Raw genomic sequence first — 21,055 nt, 5'->3', positions numbered from 1 at the left:
CACAGCTGTCCAATCAGATTTACCTTTTATTCTTGACAGTGACAGTGAAACAGGGAAACACTTGCAGGGATGGTACAATGCAAGACTTTATTAAAACAGGCAGGGACACAAAATAAAATAGGGATGACAAACAACATGGGTAAACAAGGGGCACAGCAAACTAAGAGACAGAACGATAAACCAGGACTAAAATGGCAAAGCAACCTGGATGAGGCATAAACAACAAACCAAAGGATAAGGAGGAACCAGGGCTTGGTAACACCAGAAACCAACCAGGGTGGACAGGGCAAGGAAAACCAAAGACCGCTGAGCAGAGCTCAGGAGATAACGGGCAGAAAACAAAACTACGAAGCAATCTAACAGGCAGGGATTTCCAGGGGCAAAGCAGGAGTAGGAAGAGCATGAAGGTTTGAGTGGACCAGGGTTGAAAAAGCCACAGTCACAGGTGCTGAGAGTTAGTTTGACTTTTGGAATCCCAGCTCCTACATTGGGCATGGCCGGAGTCCTGGTAATGCCCCGGGGGAGAGTGTGGCAACAAGGGCCTTACAATATGAAGAGTGTTTCTCCTCTAATTGTATTTTTGGGTTTATTAATAGCTCATTCACGATTCCTCTATTCATATCCTTATCCATTATGTATTCCATATAACTCGTTTTTCCCATTATGTGAGCTTCAGTTTGGTTGAGGAATCATGACTTATTTGATCAAGTGTGCTGCAAAATTGCTGGTTTAGTCAGATAAAATGTAAATTATTTGTTAGATGTGCAGCTATTAAAGTGAATGTGGGCCAAAGAAACAGTTATCCACAATATTAGAAGCTGAGAAAGCTCTTCAAACGGCTCCTGAATGAGAAATGGTTGAGTTCAAGTTGAGGCTTTAGAAACCTGGTGTTATTATTTTGGCAAATCTGAGCACAGTGTGGGACATTTTTAAGATCTGTCCCGAAACAAAAATAAGGAGACCCATGTTTTATCTCAGGGAACACATTTGATCTGCAGGTGACTTCTCTTTGGTCTTTCCATTGGATCTCATTGTTGTCTAGGAGAAACTACAGAGATACTAAGAGGAGCTCTATTCCTCTGGGTTGTGTCTGCAGCTCAGCAGTTAGTCAGTAGCAGCTGCACTGGGCACTGTCTGATACTCATTGGATCTGTAGCTGAGCTAGATCGTATATATTTTTTTTTCATTTCATATCAAGCAGCAAAAAAGTCGTAGCATGATGCATGACTGATGTGTGAGGTCATACGTCTGCATATGGAGTATATTAAATTAGCACTGAATGTGCCTCAGCCTCTCTTAAAAATGGTCTATCAATCTGAATTATGGAATATCTGCTCTATAATTACTGATTCAGAGCTGGTGAAGAAATGATCAAACACCACGTCAAACACCAAAAGCCAGACGTCTAGACATTTAGCTCGTGTTGCGTTCATATTTTAAGAGAACCAAGTTCTTTAGGAAGTGGACTAAGACCCACATATTTTTTGTAAAGGTCCAGGCACTAGTCATTGTTCTAACAACCCTCAATAACAGAACAGTTGTGCTAAGCAACGTTTTAATTTGAAAACACACCAGCTCTCTGCAGTGATGGTTCCAGTATCTTTGGGATGAGCTGGAGTGGTATTTGTGAACTGCTAAACAGCAGCCTAATGGATGAGCTTTATTTGAAGCACTTTTTTTATATTTCAGCACATTCTATGTATACAGCACCTACTGACATTACATCACCTACTATTTGTACAGCACTTACTGACATTTCAGCACCTACTATTTATACAGCACCTACTGACATTTCAGCACCTACTATTTATACAGCACCTACTGACATTACATCACCTACTATTTGTACAGCACTTACTGACATTTCAGCACCTACTATTTATACAGCACCTACTGACATTTCAGCACCTACTATTTATACAGCACCTACTGACATTTCAGCACCTACTATTTATACAGCACCTACTGACATTTCAGCACCTACTGACATTTCAGCACCTACTACTTATAAAGCATCTACTGACATTTCAGTAGCTACTGGCATTTCAGTTCCTACTATTTATACAGCATCTACTGACATTTCAGCACCTACTATTTGTATAGCACCCAGTATTTATACAGCATCTACTGGCCTTTCAGCATCTACTGACATTTCAGCACCTACTGACATTTCAGCACCCACTATTTATACAGCACCTACTGACATTTCAGCACCCACTATTTATACAGCACCTACTGACATTTCAGCACCTACTGATATTTCAGCACCTACTATTTATAAAGCATCTACTGACATTTCAGCAGCTACTGGCATTTCAGTTCCTACTATTTATACAGCATCTACTGACATTTCAGCACCTACTATTTGTATAGCACCCAGTATTCATACAGCATCTACTGGCCTTTCAGCACCTACTGACATTTCAGCACCTACTGACATTTCAGCACCCATTATTTATACAGCACCTACTGACATTTCAGCACCTACTGACATTTCAGTACCTACTGACATTTCAGCACCTACTATTAATACATCACCATTTCAGCACCTACTACTTGTACAGAACCCAGTATTTGTACAGCATCTACTGGCCTTTCAGCACCTACTATTTATACAGCACCTACTATTTATACATCACCTACTGACATTTCAGTTCCTACTATTTATACAGCAAGTACTGACATTTCAGCACCTACTATTTGTATAGCACCCAGTATTTATACAGCATCTACTGGCCTTTCAGCACCTACTGACATTTCAGCACCTACTGGCATTTCAGCACCCACTATTTATACAGCACCTACTGACATTTCAGTACCTACTGACATTTCAGCAGCTACTATTTATACAGCACCTACTGACATTTCAGCACCTACTATTTATACATCACCATTTCAGCACCTACTATTTGTACAGAACCCAGTACTTATACAGCATCTACTGGCCTTTCAGCACCTACTATTTATACAGCACCTACTATTTATACATCACCTACTGACATTTCAGCACCTACTATTTATACAGCACCTACTGACATTTTAGTGCCTACAAATGACTAATAAGTTATGATTAAATTATACAGTACACAAACATTGAAGTAACTGCTAATGCTTCAATAAGTAGTAATTATTAAGTACCTACTAATGAATACAGTATACGGACAAAAGTATTGGGACACCTGTTTCTTCATTGTTTCTTCCTAAATCAAGGCTATTAAAGACAGTAACTGTCTCTATTGTCCAGTATTGAACGGAGCACTAACCATCATTCCAGGAAACACCGTTCCACTGCTCCACAGCTCAGTGCTGGGGGCTATAGACCCCTCTAGCCCACGCCTGGCATTAGGCATGGTGCCAGGCATCTGCTCCAGACAGTCCTGTTCTATTGGGGACTAGGCAAGCTGTGTGTGTGTGTGCATTTGCACATCTGTGTCAGAAAAGGGTGCAACTGAAAGTAGCTGAATGCGTTCAGGAAGGGTCAGGATGGGTATCCACAAATATTTTGGACATATAGTGTATTCACTAATCATCTTATTATTCAGGGTGTAATATGCTAATATTTGAAGTCTTGTGCCCACACACAGGCCTTTAGGGCTGAAGGGGTTTGACACCCTTGATTTAAGAAGAAACATTAGATGAGGAGGGATTTCATACTGTATGTCTGTGTGCATAGTATAGGTTAGCCCTGCTTTTCTCTGATTTTACTACAAAGTCATGATATTTTTGTCCTGAAAAGTACGAAAGCAAACACACGGGCGAGCCGCACACACATCCACACAACCTGCTGAGCCACACCATTGACAAACACTCACAGGCCGGCCCATTCACTGATTTATTCCTCCACGCTTGCCTGCTCTTCAAAAGCTTTAATTAAAGCCGGCTACAAGCGTGTTATTCCTCTTCTGGGCAGGCAGAGCGAAGCTGTTCGCTAGCTGAAGCAGTTCAGCAACATGGGCCTCGTCTCTGTAGAGGAGAAATGAACTGAGATTAGCTCTGGCCCAGACCAGGCCCGGACAGACAGCCACCTAATCTAGATTTAAAACAGTGTGTTTGTTTCAGTGATGTCACTGCGCCGCTCTGGGCCTGGTCCGTCCATTATTCTTTCACTGTCTCCATGTCTGAGGTGAGCAGTGAGCGCAGGCCTGGCTATCAGTTGTCCCATCACTGACACTTGTCAGGCAGAGCCAAGCCTGGTGCTGCTGAGATAAGGCGAGTGCAGGCCTCTCTCGTACCCACCCGCAGCCCACCCCCCACCCCCCTTCTCTCCTCCACCCGGGTCTAGAAGGGGCGGACGCCACATGTAGCAGCATTATTTATATTCTTTTTAAATTGTCTCTGCTTTTTTCCCATCGAGATAACAGCGCGGGGAACATCTGTTTTGTGCTGGAAGGGCGTCAATTCTCAGGCAATCACTACAGAGAGAGAGATGGGGAGAGAGACAGAGACAGGGAGAGAGACAGAGACAGAGAAAGTGGTGGCCTAAGAGGTCAGTAGGCAGTGAGCTTCAGTCTACACTTCTATTTTGCCCAAAAATCTTGCTTTTGTTATATAAAGTATGTGGACATATATATATATATATATATATATATATATATATATATATATATATATATATATATATATATATATATAAATATCACTGCTGTCCATTAAAAAAAACATCTCCATGTATCTTTTTTGTCTGTTTTTAGTTTTCTACATCATTTGAACCCTGTACCTGCTCTGTACGCTGTGCCTGTATTTCTGGATGAATGAACCAATAGAAATGCTCTAAAAATGACTAAGAATAGGCTCTTATTTTACATTAATTTTCGCTTTCTCCTGTAAAGTCAATATTTTGGAGATATTTTTTATTGGACAGCGACCGGGACATAAATTTGATATTTTTGGTAAAGTGTTTGAATAGAACCCAAATGGACAAATCTACTTATTAGAAGTTTCCCTTATTTTGATTATTTTCCAAATATTGTGAAGAGAAATAAGGGCCAGTTCCACCAAATTGTAAAATTGGTGCATAAATTAATAGTGAAAAAGGTTTAGACTGAGTTGATCTGAACTGAGAAGTTGATTATTGTAATGCCTCTAAAAGCTTCATCATAGAAAATGACTACATAAAGTAGTACTGCCTGATGCTTGACAGTGTATTGACAATACATTGACCTCTGTTTCTGTTGGAGCCAAAAAAAGTTGTAAGGCCAATTTTTATTTTTTCAAATTCACCACTATTTTACCATTATTAACAATATATATATATATATATATATATATATATATATATATATATATATATATACAACTTAGAAGACACATGTAGGGTTATTTTGGGTATAAATAAAATAAGCTCATTGGATTAAACATTAGCCACCTTGCATTTAAAACAAATAGTCACACCCAATTTTTTAGGGAAGCTTATTAGCATGTAGACAAAACTACCCTTAGTTCTTAACATCACAACTGTAAAGAAAGAGTAACTGTACAGGATTCCATTTCACATCAAACCATTATTAAAACTGATAAAAAACAAAAGAATTGTGGACAGTAAATTTTAGATTCTTCAAAGTAAGCCACCTCATTTGCATTGGTGCAGCTTTGCCCACTCTTGGCTTTCTCTCAAGCAGCCTTATGAGAAGCCACCTGGGCTGCTTTTTCACATATGCCGAGCACTTGTTGGCTGCTGATAAACTACTTGTTAAGAAGCTGTAAAAAAAAAAAGGAAATAAACTCTTACATAGGCGTCAACTTCACTCTCTGTGTTTCTCTTAGAAACCAGTTACAAGAGTCTTGAGCCTCTTTGGATGTGATTTCAAGTCTCTAATTATGAGTCCAAGTCAAATCTTAAATCTGACAGATGTGAGACCAAGTCGAATCTTGAGTACGGGATGGCATGTGTTGTGATGTAAGTTGCACCTCCAGTCTTTGAGGTAAAAGTCCAAGTGGAGTCTTGGATGTGATTTTTGATGTTGAGTCTGGAGTTGCAGGTTGCTGGCCCAGGTCCAGTCTCAAGTCTTTTGGCTATAAGTCATGTCTCTGGGGAGTTTGTCAGAGTCTCAGGTCTCTGGGTGTGAGTCTGAGTTGAGTCTTATGTCTGTAAGGTATGAGTCCAGGTTGGGTCTCAGGTCTCAGGTTGGGTCTCAGAGTCTGAGTTGAGTCTGGAGTCTCTGGGATATGAGTCTTAGTTTGATTCCCTGAGGTGTTCATCTGTGTCTCAAGTCTTTGAGTGTAAGACTGAGATGAGTTTGTAAGTTGTGAGTCCAGTTTGGGTGTGAGTCTGAGTCAAGTCTATGTTAAGTCAAGTCTGTGTCTAGGTTGAGTCTTCAGTCTGTAGACCAGTTTGAGTCAGTTTGAGACCAGTTCAAATGTTGTGTCCCTGGGGTGCATGTCTTGTCAGATCTTGAGATTCTGTGATGTGTTGCAATGTAAGTTGCCTCCAGTGACTTTTACAAGCAAGTCCTAATGGAGTCTCTGGGATGCAAGTCCAAGTTAAGTCTGGAGTCTGTGTGCAGGTCAAGGTCCAGTCTTGTGTCTATTGGGTGAGTCTCAGGTCTTGGGGTGTAAGTCTATGTTGAGTCTCAAGATTCAACTCAAGTCTGAGTTAAGTCTTGATTCTCTGGGATGAGAGTCTGAGTTAAGTCTTAAGTCTTTTGGGATGTGAGTCTGAGTTGAGTCTGAGCTGAGTCTTAAGTCTTTTGAGATGTGAGCCTAAGTTGAGTCTTGAGTGTCCAGCATGCAAGTCCAAGTTAAGTTGTGTCTCTTGGGTGAGTCTGAGTCTCGGGTCTTGGGGTGTAAGTCTTGAGTTAAGTTAAGTCTTGAGTCTCTGGGATGTGAGTCTGAGTTAAGTCTTGAGTCTCTGGAATGTGAGTCAAAGTTAAGTCTTGAGTCTCTGGGATACAAGTCTGTGAAAATCGCTGGGATGAACATCTGAATCAAGTCTTTTAGTGTGTGAGTCCAGTTGAGTCTCTGGGTGCAAGTCCAAGTTCAGTTTAAAGTCACTAGGGTGTGAGTCCGAGCCGAGTCTTGCGTCCCCGGGGTATGTGGTAGGATTTGTACATGATAGAGCATTGCGAAACACTTTTGTTGTTCAGTGAATGACACGTTGATGCATAGACCTTCACCCATAATTGACATCACTGATGTATATCTGTCTTATTTGATCAACAGTGAATAAGTCGAACATGGTTGCAGCTCTAGTTAGCGGTGAGGTATAGTGGGTCCAGATGGCATTACTCTGGCAGCAAAAGACAGAAAGAGAGAGGGGGAACAGTGTCAGATTTGGCCATGTGGGCGATGAATCTCAATCCCACGCCGGTGGCAGATTTACATTTAAAGTAGTTTTTTGCGCACGCACCACTTCCTGATGAGCGCCCCGCCAGCCGATCGCCTGCTTATCTGCAAATCATCAAGCGCACATGGTCGCACGTGACACGGCTCGCGGAGGCAGACAGCAGGGAGAAATAGAGGCACTGCGTGGGGACGGAAGCATAATTATATCAGACGTAAAAAGCTCATTGGCCCCCTCTGACAGCAGGGCATGTATATGAGTGTGTTATTTCTGTATGACCAGCAATATCGGCCCGGAGAAGGAGTATAAGACATATCAATGCATCATTTTGAAGTGAAAAACATTGATTATCTGGTTACAGTGGCATCTGTCAAAGGGTGGGACATATTAGGCAGGAAGTGAACGGTCAGTTTTTGAAGTTGATGTGATGAAAGCTGGACAAATGGGTAAGCATAAGAATCTAAGCCACTTTGACAAGGTTCCCATTGTGAGCCGAACCATCAGGCAGGTTTTGTGGGGTGTGGCCGCTTTGCAGTGGTCAGTACCTACCAAAAGTGCTCCAAGGAAGGACACGTAATAAACTGGCAACAGGGTCGTGGGTCAAGGCTCATTAAGGCATTTACGTTCATGGCATTTAGCTGATATTCTTATCCAAGGGGGACTTACAGTGGCAGGCCAATGTAGTGTTAGGAGTCTTCCCCAGTCTTCTCCCCCCCTGGGATTATCAGTTGTGCCACACCAACCACATGTGATACAATTCATAGAGGCCCCACCTCACAACTTGCTAACGTCTTGGTGCTGGATACCACAGGACACCTTCGGAGATCATAGATGTTTTGGACACATTGGGGTCCTACACAGCATTAGGCAGATGGTTTTAATGTTATGGCTGATCAGTGTATGTTAATTTTTTTAGGCCTTGAGCATTCAGAAGATCACTAGATGTGTCTCTTGTACTCAGACTGAGGCTTAGCTTACTGAGAAACAGCACAGTGTGGCATGTAGGTTTCTCTTTGAGGAATGACTGAGCTCTTGGCATTGGTATGTCAAAGCAGCTGATATAGTTGGTACACATCAGCGCATCAGTGCGCACGTGTACATCTGCGTGTGTGTGTGTGTGTATGTTGGATATTGATGCTTCTCAAACATGGATTCTAACAGGCACGATGGGTAATTGATAGTAGCATGCGCTTTCTCTCCCCTGAGCAGCCTCGACTGCCACCAGCTCACCTCCTCAGTCTGCAAACACCTTCCCTCTCCTGCCTCCTGACTCGCTCTCTGTCCATATCTCTCTCTCTCTCTCTCTCTCTCTCTCTCTCTCTCTCTCGTTCTATCTCTCCCTCGCTCTCTATCTCACTTTCTCTCTGAGAAAAACAGCAAGTGTGGCATTAATCAGAGGGCCTGGGCTTTGTGGGGAAGAGCGATGCTACACTCACACAAGCATGCCCTCCCTCCCCAGCCTTTTTCTCATTCTCTATATACTCTATAAGTACAACTGTACAAGACCCATGTTTCAATGCCTACGATTGCTTTCAGAAAGTATGCAGGAAAAGGAATAGCACAAGGGGGTGTTATTATGTATTAGATCTCTCCGTGTTTTTTTTGTTTGTTGTTGTTTTACCCTTTAAACTTCAGGCTTGTTCAATTATTAACCCCTTGAATTCCCAGGCTCGTTGTTGCATCTCCAGGCTTATTACTGACTTAATTCATTACATGCTAAGCAGTTACAACTGGTGCTGGAAGTGCAGACAAATAGTCCTCCGCCTTGACTGTAGACTAGCGTTTGTTTTGGAACGCCCACTTTTGTTTACAAGCCAATCAAATCCCACTGGATGAACCGCAGTTATTTGCCACCTGAACGTACTCTTTCATTCTGAAATACGTCATATTAATGCTGCCTTCAAGTTCTCCTCAGAGGTCCGTACTTACAAATTTGGAGCCCGTAAGTACGACATGATTTGTGTTCAATGGGTTTTGGTGGGAACAACATGAACGCCATTGGGAAAAAGACTTTTTTTTGTTTACTTCTGTTTTGTGTCGCCAAAAGAGAGCAAGGATATTTATCATTACTGCAATAAAACAAAGAGCAGAGTATGGGCATTAGGTTGGGAATGTTTTTATCCAGTACGAAGAATCAGTAGCATGAATTTTTGGGATCTTTCCTTGCATGCTGCTTTTAAAAAAACTTTAGTCTCCAGTGTTCATGCATCCAGTGTCCTTGCATCCAGTGTTCTTGCATCCAGTGATGCTGCATAGTAACTAAAATGCAACCAATCTGAAATACAGTTACCAGAATTTTTATTGATTTGCCACAGACTTGAAAAGTTGGGGCTCAGAGAACAACTCTTGTTGCCATCCTCTGAAGTTTTGGTGGCATTCATGTGCATTAATTTCGTAAATGCAATATTTCCAGTAAGATCTGAAAGCAGCATAAGGAGTTCTGATTCACATTGGCTTTAATCTCTTTCTGTAGGCCCCCTTTTTTGTTTTTTTTTGTTTTTTTTGCTATAGGTGCTAAAAGATACTATAGACAAGGCTTCCATCTTGTTGGATGCGCTATGTTTTTCCCCAAGTGACTGTGCTTATTTGCATTGTTAATTTGGATGTTTTTGCTTCAGTCAGATTAACGATAACATGAGAATGATGTGTTGTCTTGTCTGAGTTTCTGACACAATTACAAAATAACAACCTATGGGTTTTCAGCTTTGTTGAATTGTGTGAAATGAGGTAAACAGCACAGCATCACTGGCTATGTGAACATGCAGAGATTTTCTCCAATCCATTTGAATTCATTCAGATTATAGATTAAGACTGATGTGTTTACACTCTACTCTCATCCATCTGATGAAATATTCTGTTTACTTACAACTTTGCGCTACAACTTATCCGATCCAAAATGACACATCTGTAGGGTACGCTTAGTGTGCACATTGCCATGACAACAAGTATCACCCAGTCCAGTCAGAGTAAGAGGAGCATCAGTATCTTAACTGAATTGACCTTTTACATTTACTAAATTAAACTTACTAAAGCCATATTTACTTATTAAAGAATGGGCAAGAGGAAGAGGTCATGTCCTGCCACATTCCAAGACTCATGAGCTGGATGGCAGTCTAGTGGCAGCAAAATTTCTGAATGACATGGCAGTCATTCATGACATGCAACCTTGCCCCTTCAGAATATATCATAAGAGCCCCTGTTCCAGTAATAATGCATGTTACTCTTGCTTTGTAAAACTAGGCCCATTACTTTAATTTAAACTGCGCTTGAACTTTCCGATTGGGAATGTAATCGGACACAAATGTTTACATGGCTTTAATTCTTCTGTTTAACAGATTATGTAGAGGATTACCCACTTTGTTCAGTTGGATAGATATTGTATCCAGAAGGGCCTTAACCACACTAGTCTATTCCGATTTATTTGGATTATCAACAGATTATCAGGCTGCTTGTAAACATGGCTTGTGTTATTAATAGAGAAAAGTGGATTACATGGTACAAATGGTGGCCTGCGCAAAAAGGTGTGGAATGAAGTCTGGGCATCCCAAATATATTTAAGCGGTTCATCATCAGGTTATCGAGTTATCGAGATTATCGAGTAATCGAGATCTTTAATATCGGCCCAGTATATCGATCCAAAACCGATGTGATATTAAAACCATGAGAACTGGCTGACAGGAGTCTGACATTTGCAGTTTCAAACCCCTTAGGCTTTTAAATGTGCTGTTTCTAATTGAAACACTTCACTTAAAATGCACATCTAAAAGCAAGCCCTTATGCTCCAACTACTCAAACACTCTACTCCCCCACAGGATACAAAATGCACAGCTACTTCAGGCTGTCTGTATCGGATCAGATACAGGTCTTTTTTCCCCTCCGAAATGTGATTCCAGTATGTTGTACTGATATCGACCCCAAAACTAATACATCTCTAGTTATGAGAGTGAAGACTTCAAATGTCTACAGGCCCGGCATAATGTTTTATTGCTAACCAGGCGTAAACATATGATGTAATGTTGTAAAAACTCTCCTACGAGCCCATCCAAAACAAAAGCCTTTGGTAAAGTCGTCACGTAAGGTGAGGATTTGAAGCAGAGCCGTTGGTTGTCATGGCTGCTTTTCTGCGGCTTCTTTCTCAATAATGCACTGGCTTGGCCTCGTTTCTCTCCCCCCCAACTCATCTGAAATGAATGAACTCAAGAAGCGAATGCAGTTACCTTCAGTGAATGAAGGATTTCTCGACTCCTGGATGAGCTCCAGTGCGGAATGAAGGCCAAAGCTGATAATCATCACCGCTGACGTGACGCTGAACCGCGGCGAGAAGTTTTCTTTTCTTTCCTATTTTTTTCTTCTTCTTCTTCTTCGTACGAAGCAGCACTTGATTTCCATATTAATCTGTCACGTTTAGGCCTCGGAGACTCCAGCCCTCCTGTCATGGCTGCTGTGTATAAATATGTATCCTTCTGATAAGTTTAATTGAACTGCTTATGTATGCAGAGACAGAAGATTAGAATGGAGGCCACTTGTCTTTCCCTCGGGTGGACCACACAGACACCCAGACAGGTTCCTTTAGGTGAGAACCAGCTTAAGCTAAACACTTTACCCACACACACTCTGGAGGAGGAGGAGGAGGCAGGCTCCAGCTCTGTGTTGACAAACAAGGTGTGGAGGCCTTTGACATGGGAGCGTCACCTCAATTCCAGGAGCTGCTCAGCGGATTAGATGACTCAGAGGCATCTTTCCTTTTGTCTAATGGAAAGTTCTGCTTTTAAGGGATAGTTGGGTGACACGCAGGCTTCAAGATGGTGGCTTCAAGTGTTTTCCGGAGTGCAGCAACCTTCTGTACATGTTTATAGAGGACACCGTGTCATACAGGGTCAGAAACCACATGAGCAACTGAGGATGTAGACACGTTTACTAACAGATGTCAACAGCATCAACAGCAGGAACTCACAGTCAAGAAAACACCTACTGGTGGACCTTGGCATTGCTGGACCCTGAACGGTGCGGTCCCACCCGTAGGATTTTGAACACTCAGCATAGAACTTTAGCTTTGATTGTGACCCAGCAATCAGCTTCGATTCCTTTGATTTATCAAATGACAGCTCAGTGGTTAGAGCACTAGGTAGAGCACTAGGTTGTGGGTTCCATACCCAGGTCCACTAAGATGCCACTACTGGGCCCCTAAGCAAGGACAGCAGCTTATTTGGATTTGGATTGTATTGAATAATGTGAGATGCATTTTGTGGTTGTGTCCACTCTCCACTGACGGAAATACATTTAAAGGCCAATGGCTGGTTAATGTCACTTTCCAACGGTCAGGGCAAGTTAAGCGTGATTGTTGGTGATTGTTGGCGGATTTAGCTTATCTTCTGCATTAGCAAGCAAATAAACAGGGAAACGCAGGATGAACTTCAGACAGCTAGCTAATACTAGCTCATAGCTAACAGCTAGCCAATACTGTTTTATTCTCTTATCTGGCTGTTTAGTCTTCTCATAGGCACAGTTCAGAGGGTCAGAATAAATAACAGTATAGTGATATTTCAGCTCGTTTGATCATCTAGAGCAGGTGCCGGTGTGGCTGCAGGTTTTCTTTGCAGCCAAGCCGAAGGACATGTGATCAGTTGTTTGAACTGGCTAATTGCTTGAACAAGTGGGATCAGGTGTGCTGCTGGTTGTTTAGAAGGAAAACCTGCAGCCACACCGGCCCAATGCACATAAGGTGCTCACATGCTCACAGTGTACAGTCCTTTGGATGTGCATGAAGACTGGAAGAGAGTTCAGTTCTCAGGTCATATTCTGTGCACTGGGTTAAACAACAGCTCTTTTTCTTAGAATCCATGCTTGTTATTTTGAGAATCCTAATTCTGTGTGAGATCTGGTCGTCCTGATCCACCAAACATGCTCATTTCGGTCAAATATTGTATCATTTATCCCAAAGCAGCTTGGTTTGGTTTTGCTGTTGCATATTGTTGTTGCTTATGTCGAACTGATCATATGATCATGCCAAATGTGGGAGTCTGGTGTTTGCTGTTCTGACCTTTACTGCATGTTTATCAGGTGCTATATATTTAATATAGTATATGATCATTTAGAGTATTGCATTATACAGGGTGGGCCATTTATATGAATACACCTAAATTAAATTTTGGTGTTGGTGATATTAACTTCCTGTTTGTGGCACATTAGTATATGGGAGGGGGAAAACTTTTCAAGATGGGTGGTGACCATGGCGGTCATTTTGAAGTCGGCCATTTTGGATCCAACTTTAGTTTTTTCAATGGGAAGAGGGTCATGTGACATATCAAAATGATTAAGAATTTCACAAGAAAAACAATGGTTTTAACATAACTTTATTCTTTCATGAGTTATTTACAAGTTTCTGACCACAGGGAGTTAATATCACCAACCATTCCCATTTTATTTAAGTGTATCCATATAAATGGCCCACCCTGTATAGCTGGCTACTGTTGTTTATCAGACCTGTTGGCTTTGTACAGCTCCAGTCCAAGAATAAGCAAATTCTGTAGACCAAGCATGTCTTGCCTGACCATCTTTGGGGGCAAAGAGAACATTTTTGACCAAATAATGTCTTCAGGATGTTTCTATAGTCATGAAATCAACATATCAGCATGCAGCAATGCCATGCATGGTGTGTCACAGCAGACAGAGAGAGCTGAATTAATGAATTAGGGAATGAATGAATGATTGAATTAATAAATGAGGAGCAGCAGGAGTGATGGGAAGAATGAGGAAAGAGCACCAGGTAGCAGAAGGGGAGGGCCTGGGGAGCCGAACGAAAGCAGAGGAGAAGGTGGGGGTCCTGGGAATGGATGACAGAGCAGGAGATGGAAAAAAACTGAGAGTGAGAGAAGGAGGGAATGAGGGGTAGGTGAGAGAACTTACTGGTGGGTTGGCGTGAAGGAATGAGAGAAGGGAAGTCCCTGGTGCCCGGCACAATGGCAGAGCGAGAAAGCGAGAGAGAATGGAGGATGGCAGACTTTGAGTGGCATCTCTAATTAAAAGGTGCAGTTAAGGGCCATGGAGTGGGGCTGGTGGGATCCCCTCATGCGTCAGCCCCCGAGACCCTCCCCATCCCATGATTGATGAGCAATCACAAAAATAAACAAATGCCTGGCCCCCTTGAGCTGCAGTGAGAAATTGATGCAGGCGGCATTACGGGTGGGAAAAAAAGCGGAGCGGAGGAAAATGCTAAAATAAACATGAAGACAATGGCAGCCGCACACTGGCCTTCCGAGTCAGAGCCGACCCGAAAAAAAGCAGAGCTGTTTGTGCACATGGAAGGCCACATGGATCTCGCGTTTTGTGTGTGTGAGTTTTCAGGCACGGTTCGGTTGCTGCCTCTGTAACTGGAGGCCATCCTGGGCCTGGCTAACAGGCAGCTAAGAGCAGCTGCCCGCATGGCTGAGCCTTCCTCTGACTCCGCCATGATGGGCTGCCAGCACTCTCTCTCCTCGGGGAGCCAGCGGGCGTGCAAACCAAGCTGCTCCCCCTTGGGACGCTGCCAGAACCTGCCAGCTGTAGCAGCACCATGTGTGTGAGTGTGTGTTTGTGTGTACATTTATGTTCAAAAGTTTGGGATCAACATTCAAAGGTGTGGAATAGTGAGCTAGAGTCAATGCTGTTGCAGTTGAATGTAATATGATGAAGTATTTCCCATCAAATTAAGGCATTTGTGTTGCAGATACATTTAGAAAGGGATTTTATGTGTTGCTAACACAACTTTAGTAATGCATATACTCAGGTAAACAGCATAATTTCACCGAAAGCAAGTATACGATCCAATCACGAGCTGAGCGGAGTTGCAGAATGCAGCACATGCTCATGGGATCCCCCTACAGGTTCAAAAGAAGACTGCTCAGCTTGTCTCGCTGATGTCTCTTCTTGGATGGTGGCTTTCCATCTCAAACTTAACCCCAGCAAGACGGAGCTGCTGTACATCCCGGGAACTGCTGGACTTAAAAACGACCTTTGAGAACTCACTGGTCACTCTTTCTACAGAAGCTCAAAGCCTTGGTGAAGTCATGATCAGTCATCATTCTCAAGCCATGTTACAAATGTAACTCGGTCATGCAGATTTCTCCTGTACAACATTCAGAGAATTCGACCCTTCCTCTAAAAATCCACGGACGACGAGCATCCAGGCTTTTTTCTGTCCTGGCACCAAAGTGGTGGAACGAGCTTCCCCTGGGTGTCCGAACGGCAGAGTCGCTCGCTGTCTTCAAATGCAGACTGAAGACCCTGCTCTTCCGAGAATACCTGGGCGAATAGCAGAGTGGTCACCTTATTGAGTTGTGCTTAGTAATGTCTAAACTTAGAGGTATCTTTTAATTATTAGTCTTTATAAACTAGCTGAGGTTTTTCTTGGGTAAATAGCAAAGCACTTTTGTAAGTTGCTCTGGATAAGAGCGTGTGCTAAATGCCTTAAATGTAAATGTAAATGCTGCTAAGCTAAGCAAGTTTCTTTGCGGTTAAACTGTGTTGTTGCAGTTAACAGCATACCATGCTGTCCGGATTGAGTTGTCGCAGTTCTACAGTAAAGATAGAAATAGTCCTGCACCCATGAAATGTCCTTGGGCTTCATAGATTTATAGTTTCCGAACTGTTCACAGGTAAACGCACTTGTGCTGCAAATAAGATAGTAGGTAATATCCAAGTACAAGGCCGAAGGCAGCAGTGATAGCATCCCAATGTTTAGCGGTCAGGTTGTTTAGATCAGTATTGGTAAAAGATCATGGTTTAGGTATTAAAAGGGTTCTGTGTGTTTTATTTTGAATTTTTTATTAATTTAATTTATTATTTTTCCTGGCTAATGGAAAGTCTGTTACTGTTCTTGTGTTTATCAAGCCCACAAAAATTAGAACATTTGGTTGCAAAGAAATTTAAATAATAAATAAAATTTTTCTCTTTAAATTAAGAGAAATTAATAACATTAGCCTGAAGCTGCTACTGTATACTAGCCCCAAAGTAAGCCCCTAGTCCGGCTCCTGAAGATCTGCCTTCCTCCTGACTTTGGCTCTAACCTAAACGGATCCTAACTGACCCTACCTGATCCAAATCTAATTATCATGGCCTTCAATAAGCCTTGATTAGCTAAATGAGTTAACGTGTTAGATTTGGGTTGAACCGGAAACCTGCAGAAGGGTAGATCTCCACAATAAGCGTTGGTGACCACTGCTGTTTGTGATTAAATTATAATTGAGTTAATAATGATGTAACAGAAATGAACATCTACAATACCTTCTGATAGTTTTGACAGATTGATGGTATTTTACCATGCTCTGTATTTATTAATTAAACACAAATCTGCAGCATATCATTTCATTACAATAAGAATGGCTGATATGGCAGGTGGGTTCAGACTTGTATGTGTATGAGTGTGTGTTTGCATACTTCATGTGTTTTTTTTCTCTCATGCTGGTGTGTTTCTGACCGAAACGTATATGTGTGTTCGTCTCCCCAGACACCAGTCGTATGCATGCTACCTTCACCCATGGTAATAATTAGCTAATGCTTTACAAATGCGCCACAATTACAATTCCCCACTAATGCAAATGCAGGCAGCATTTCCTCACACACTTGGCCAGCGCAGACTATTATCAGCCACCAGGCAATGGACTGGTAAAGCTGTAATGAATTATGAATGAAATGTTGAGGGAGGCCTCTTTTCCCGGGAGCCGTCCTCCACCGCTCCTCTCGAGAGTGTGAAACTGCAGAGAGGCAGCTAGCCCCTCCGCCTGCCTGCTTTGGTCTGCATGTGATTTACACACAAGCACGAATGCCACTCGTGGTACTTTTTCTCTCAGCAGATGGGACCCAGTGTTGCAAATTTATGCTGAAGGTTGCTTTGTTCATTGTCAAAGTGTGCATACCAATGCAAAAAATGCCATAAAGGGACCATGTCATCTTAGCCACTGGTGCATTACTGACTCTATTAGCCTTGTGTTGGCCTCTTTGTACTTCTCCAAAATTAGTCCCACAGCACTGGCTTTGACTAAAAATCCTCTCTCTTTCTCCTCCTCCTTCTTCTGTTTTTTTCTTTCCTTCATCATCTTCTTCTGCGCTGAATTATATGAACTACATGGACATTGTAAATTACCTGCTGATATCTACTACTTGAGTAAATCCCATCGCTTGTCTCCATTCTTGCCATTTTTCACTTTTTGACATTGTGTATCTTCACTTTGGGGCCACATTTCATGGTGAATGGATCAATAGAAGTGCTCCAAAAGTACTTGGACTAATTACATTGACTTCCATTGAATAGTTCTAGTTTAGTTTCTGCTGTAGAGTTGTTATTTTAGAGATGTGCCTTTTTACATGACAGTGAATTGCAAAAATGCAGCACTGCACACTGTGAACTCATCTTATCACATGTGTTTATTTTGAAAAATAACACATGCTTTAAGTGTTTAATTCTGGGATTAATATTTCAATAGATTTGATCTCAGATCTGTAATTATATTATGTACAGATTAGTTTTATCTTATAATGATTATATTTTTCAATTAAACCCATCTGAGGGCCTTGTGCTTCGGCCTTCTAACAAAATAAGCCTCAAAATCTCCAGAACAAGAAGCCCAGTTTTCTGATTTTGGGGCCATGCATCACATAAGCCACACCCATTATATTATTATTGTATGATTTTGATCTTTGACAGTATTACAGGACCCATATCATGCAAAACCACATTTTTCATGTGCATTTAAAAATAAATGAGCTTGATTTATTATGTAAATATAGACAAATATGAACAGCGCTCAGTCCTTTGTGTATATATTGACGTTAAGTTACAGAAACAATCCATTTTTGATTTGTCTTGTCTTGTGTCTCCAAAACTTTACAAGAGCAGGAAAAATTATTTGGGGCATTTCTATTGGCTCATTCTTCATGACATTTGATATAATGTAAAGAACAACTGCTAGACTCACATAATGTCACATAAACAGTGATGATATGTATATTTAATAAATCATTTATTCTGTAGTACAAATTGCAGTTATGTGTCTAATTCTGACCCCCCGTCTCCTTTTTTTTGCCCCTCTGTTGTTATAATCTAGGCCACAGAATGGGTCGATGATACTGTACAACAGGAAAAAGGTGAAGTACAGAAAGGACGGCTACTGCTGGAAGAAGAGGAAAGATGGCAAGACCACACGGGAGGATCACATGAAGCTGAAAGTGCAGGGCGTGGAGGTAAGGTCACTGGAACTCTTTTTTTCCGGACACGCCGGCCACATGTTGGGTCACTGTCGAAATGGATCTCCTCTTGTGGAGTAACCAGCCTGTATCTCAATGGTTTGGGAGAGGGCACCGGTGGTAGAAGACCTTTCTGCGCCACTCTCTCTCTCTTTTTCTCACTTAAACACACTCACTCACACACACACCCAGCAGCCCCTGCCACACCAGGGCGAAAATAAAAAATACACCTCAGCAGCACAATTTTAGTTTTCCCTTGGTAGCAAACAAAATGGAAGCAATTGTTTGTACCTTATTAAGCTCTGGATGTTACCTTTGCTCCAGAGAGGCAGCATTAATCTTCCCCCATGCTGCGAGCCACCGCCACCACAGGTAGATTTCAGGCCCCTCTACTGCTCCAGCCTGCCCCAGCCCGGCCCTGCCGCGTGTGTGTGCCGCCAGTGATTTATCTCCACACTCTTTGCTCACACACACACAAAAACGCAAAAACACACACACACACAAACACACACACACAACCAGCGGGGGGGTTAAGGGCCAGGGCCTTGCTCTCTTCTTTCAGAGGTGGATGCGCTGGTCCTTTCGTGTTTGTTTGTGGAGAGTGCGGGCAGATGGACGGGGGGACAGCGGGACGGGCAGCAGTAGGGGACGGCGGTGGTGGAGGGGGGGTGTTCCTTGGGGAACGGAGCTTCTTGATGCGATCACACTGCGGCACAAACAGAAGGAGACACACTCCACACATGCGCACACAGACATGCATGCAAACACATGCTGGGCCGCACTGTCATTCAGAGTGGTGCTCACTAATGATCAGAATCACATTTTGGGGCTGGTAAGGCTGTTTCACGCCAGATTTGATGTGCAAGGGGGAAGGCTGCGTCCTTTTTTCCCGATTTGGATCCGTTTTCCGAGTAATCCTTGCAAAATGGAGAGGGCAGTAGTTCAAATGAAGACCACTTTGCAAGTGTCAAAGGCTGAGAGGAAGAGAAAGCCTCATTATTGGAGCCACACATTGGAAATATATGAATGAAAAGTACGGCCTTGCCTGGGTTTTTGGAAGTTGTTCGTCAGTTTCCTGCCAAGCGTCTTTGGTTCCATGAAGAACCGTAATTGTAATAGACATGAGTGCCTATGAGGAATCTTTAAATTGGTTCTTTAGACCTTTAAAGGTTCTTCATACTCACACCACCCCTCAGGCCTCAATAAGCTCAGTGTTGTCATCTATGGCCTCTCACACACAGGTCTGCTAATAGCAGTGAAGTGGGAACCGAATTTAGCTGAAGAACTGGTGAATCAGAAGCTCCTCTTCCTCTCCCTACATCTCTCTTGTCTGTGTCAACAGTGTTCTCTAGAATACAAGCAGTCTTCTGGCAAGCTTACCAAGAACATGGCACCATATGTTCAGCTATGTGAGTGGGAGCAGCTTAGCATATGCTAATTACATTGGGGTGATGAGCTGGCTGACAATTCCAGGGGTTAAAGTAACTCGGGAGACAGCTTCAGGGGTTACAGTGACTCAACAGGTAGCTTTAAAGATTATAGGGACTCAGCACACAGCTGTAGAAGTTAAAGTGACTCAACAGAGAGATTCAGGGGTTAAAGTAACTTAGCAGACAGCTTCCAGGGGTTAAAGTGACTCAAGAGACAGACCCAGGGGTTGAAGTGACTTAACAGACAGACCCAGGGGCTAAAGTGACTCAACAGACAGTTTCCAAGGATTAAAGTGACTCAACAGAGAGATTCAGGGGTTAAAGTGACTTAGCAGACAAACCCAGGGGCTAAAGTGACTCAACAGACAGTTTCCAAGGATTAAAGTGACTCAACAGACAGATCCAGGGGTTAAAGTGGCTTAGCAGACAGATTCAGGGGTTAAAGTGACTCAACAGACAGCTTCCAAGGTTAAAGGGACTTAGCAGATGTCTTCAGGGTTAAAATGAGTTGTCAGATAGTTCCAAGGATTAAAGTGACTTAGCAAGCAGCTTCAAGGGTAAAAGCGACTCAGCAGAGTGCCTCATTTAAATAGATTTAGCAAACAGTGTTGGAGATTAAAATGACTCAGCACACCAAGGTTCCCAAGGTTAAAGTGACTTAGCAGATATCTTCAGGGTTAAGGTGACTTATCAAATAGGTCCAATGATTAAAGTGACTTAGCAAGCAGTTTCAAGGGTAAAAGTGACTCAGCAGAGTGCCTCATTTAAATAGATTTAGCAGACAGTGTTGGAGATTAAAATGACTCAGCACACCAATGTTTCCAAGGTTAAAGTGACTTAGCAGATGTCTTCAGGGTTAAGGTGACATAGCAGATATCTTCAGGTTTAAGGTGACTTATCAGATAGTTCCAAGGATTAAAGTGACTTCAAGCAGTTTCAAGGGTTTAAGTGACTCATGAGATTGCCTTGTTTAAAATGAAGTGATTTAGCAGAGAGAGACAGAAGTGACTTAGCAGATGGCTTCAGGATAAAGTGACTCAACAGACAGCTTCACGGTTAAAGTGACTCAATAGACAGCTTGTGGTTAAAGTGACTCAGCTGATGGCTTCAGGTTAAAGTGACCTAG

At 42.4% G+C, this 21,055-nt stretch overlaps 1 protein-coding gene across 7 annotated transcripts in view; it reads left to right on the top strand.

The window, feature by feature from the left end:
• Positions 1–21,055, top strand: part of camta1a (calmodulin binding transcription activator 1a) — a 543,944-nt gene that overhangs the window by 295,533 nt on the left and 227,356 nt on the right. For all 7 annotated transcript variants that reach the window (XM_072696327.1, XM_072696328.1, XM_072696324.1 and 4 more), the window contains one exon: positions 18,361–18,496. In XM_072696327.1, the coding sequence (XP_072552428.1) occupies positions 18,361–18,496 (136 nt within the window). The remainder of the gene's footprint in view (positions 1–18,360; positions 18,497–21,055) is intronic.

The sequence above is a fragment of the Salminus brasiliensis genome, chromosome 14, assembly GCF_030463535.1.
Source record: "Salminus brasiliensis chromosome 14, fSalBra1.hap2, whole genome shotgun sequence".
In the NCBI taxonomy this organism is placed as follows: Eukaryota; Metazoa; Chordata; class Actinopteri; order Characiformes; family Bryconidae; genus Salminus; species Salminus brasiliensis.
The sequence above is the reverse complement of the archived record's forward strand: the minus strand, read 5'-3'. Positions and strand labels throughout refer to the sequence as shown.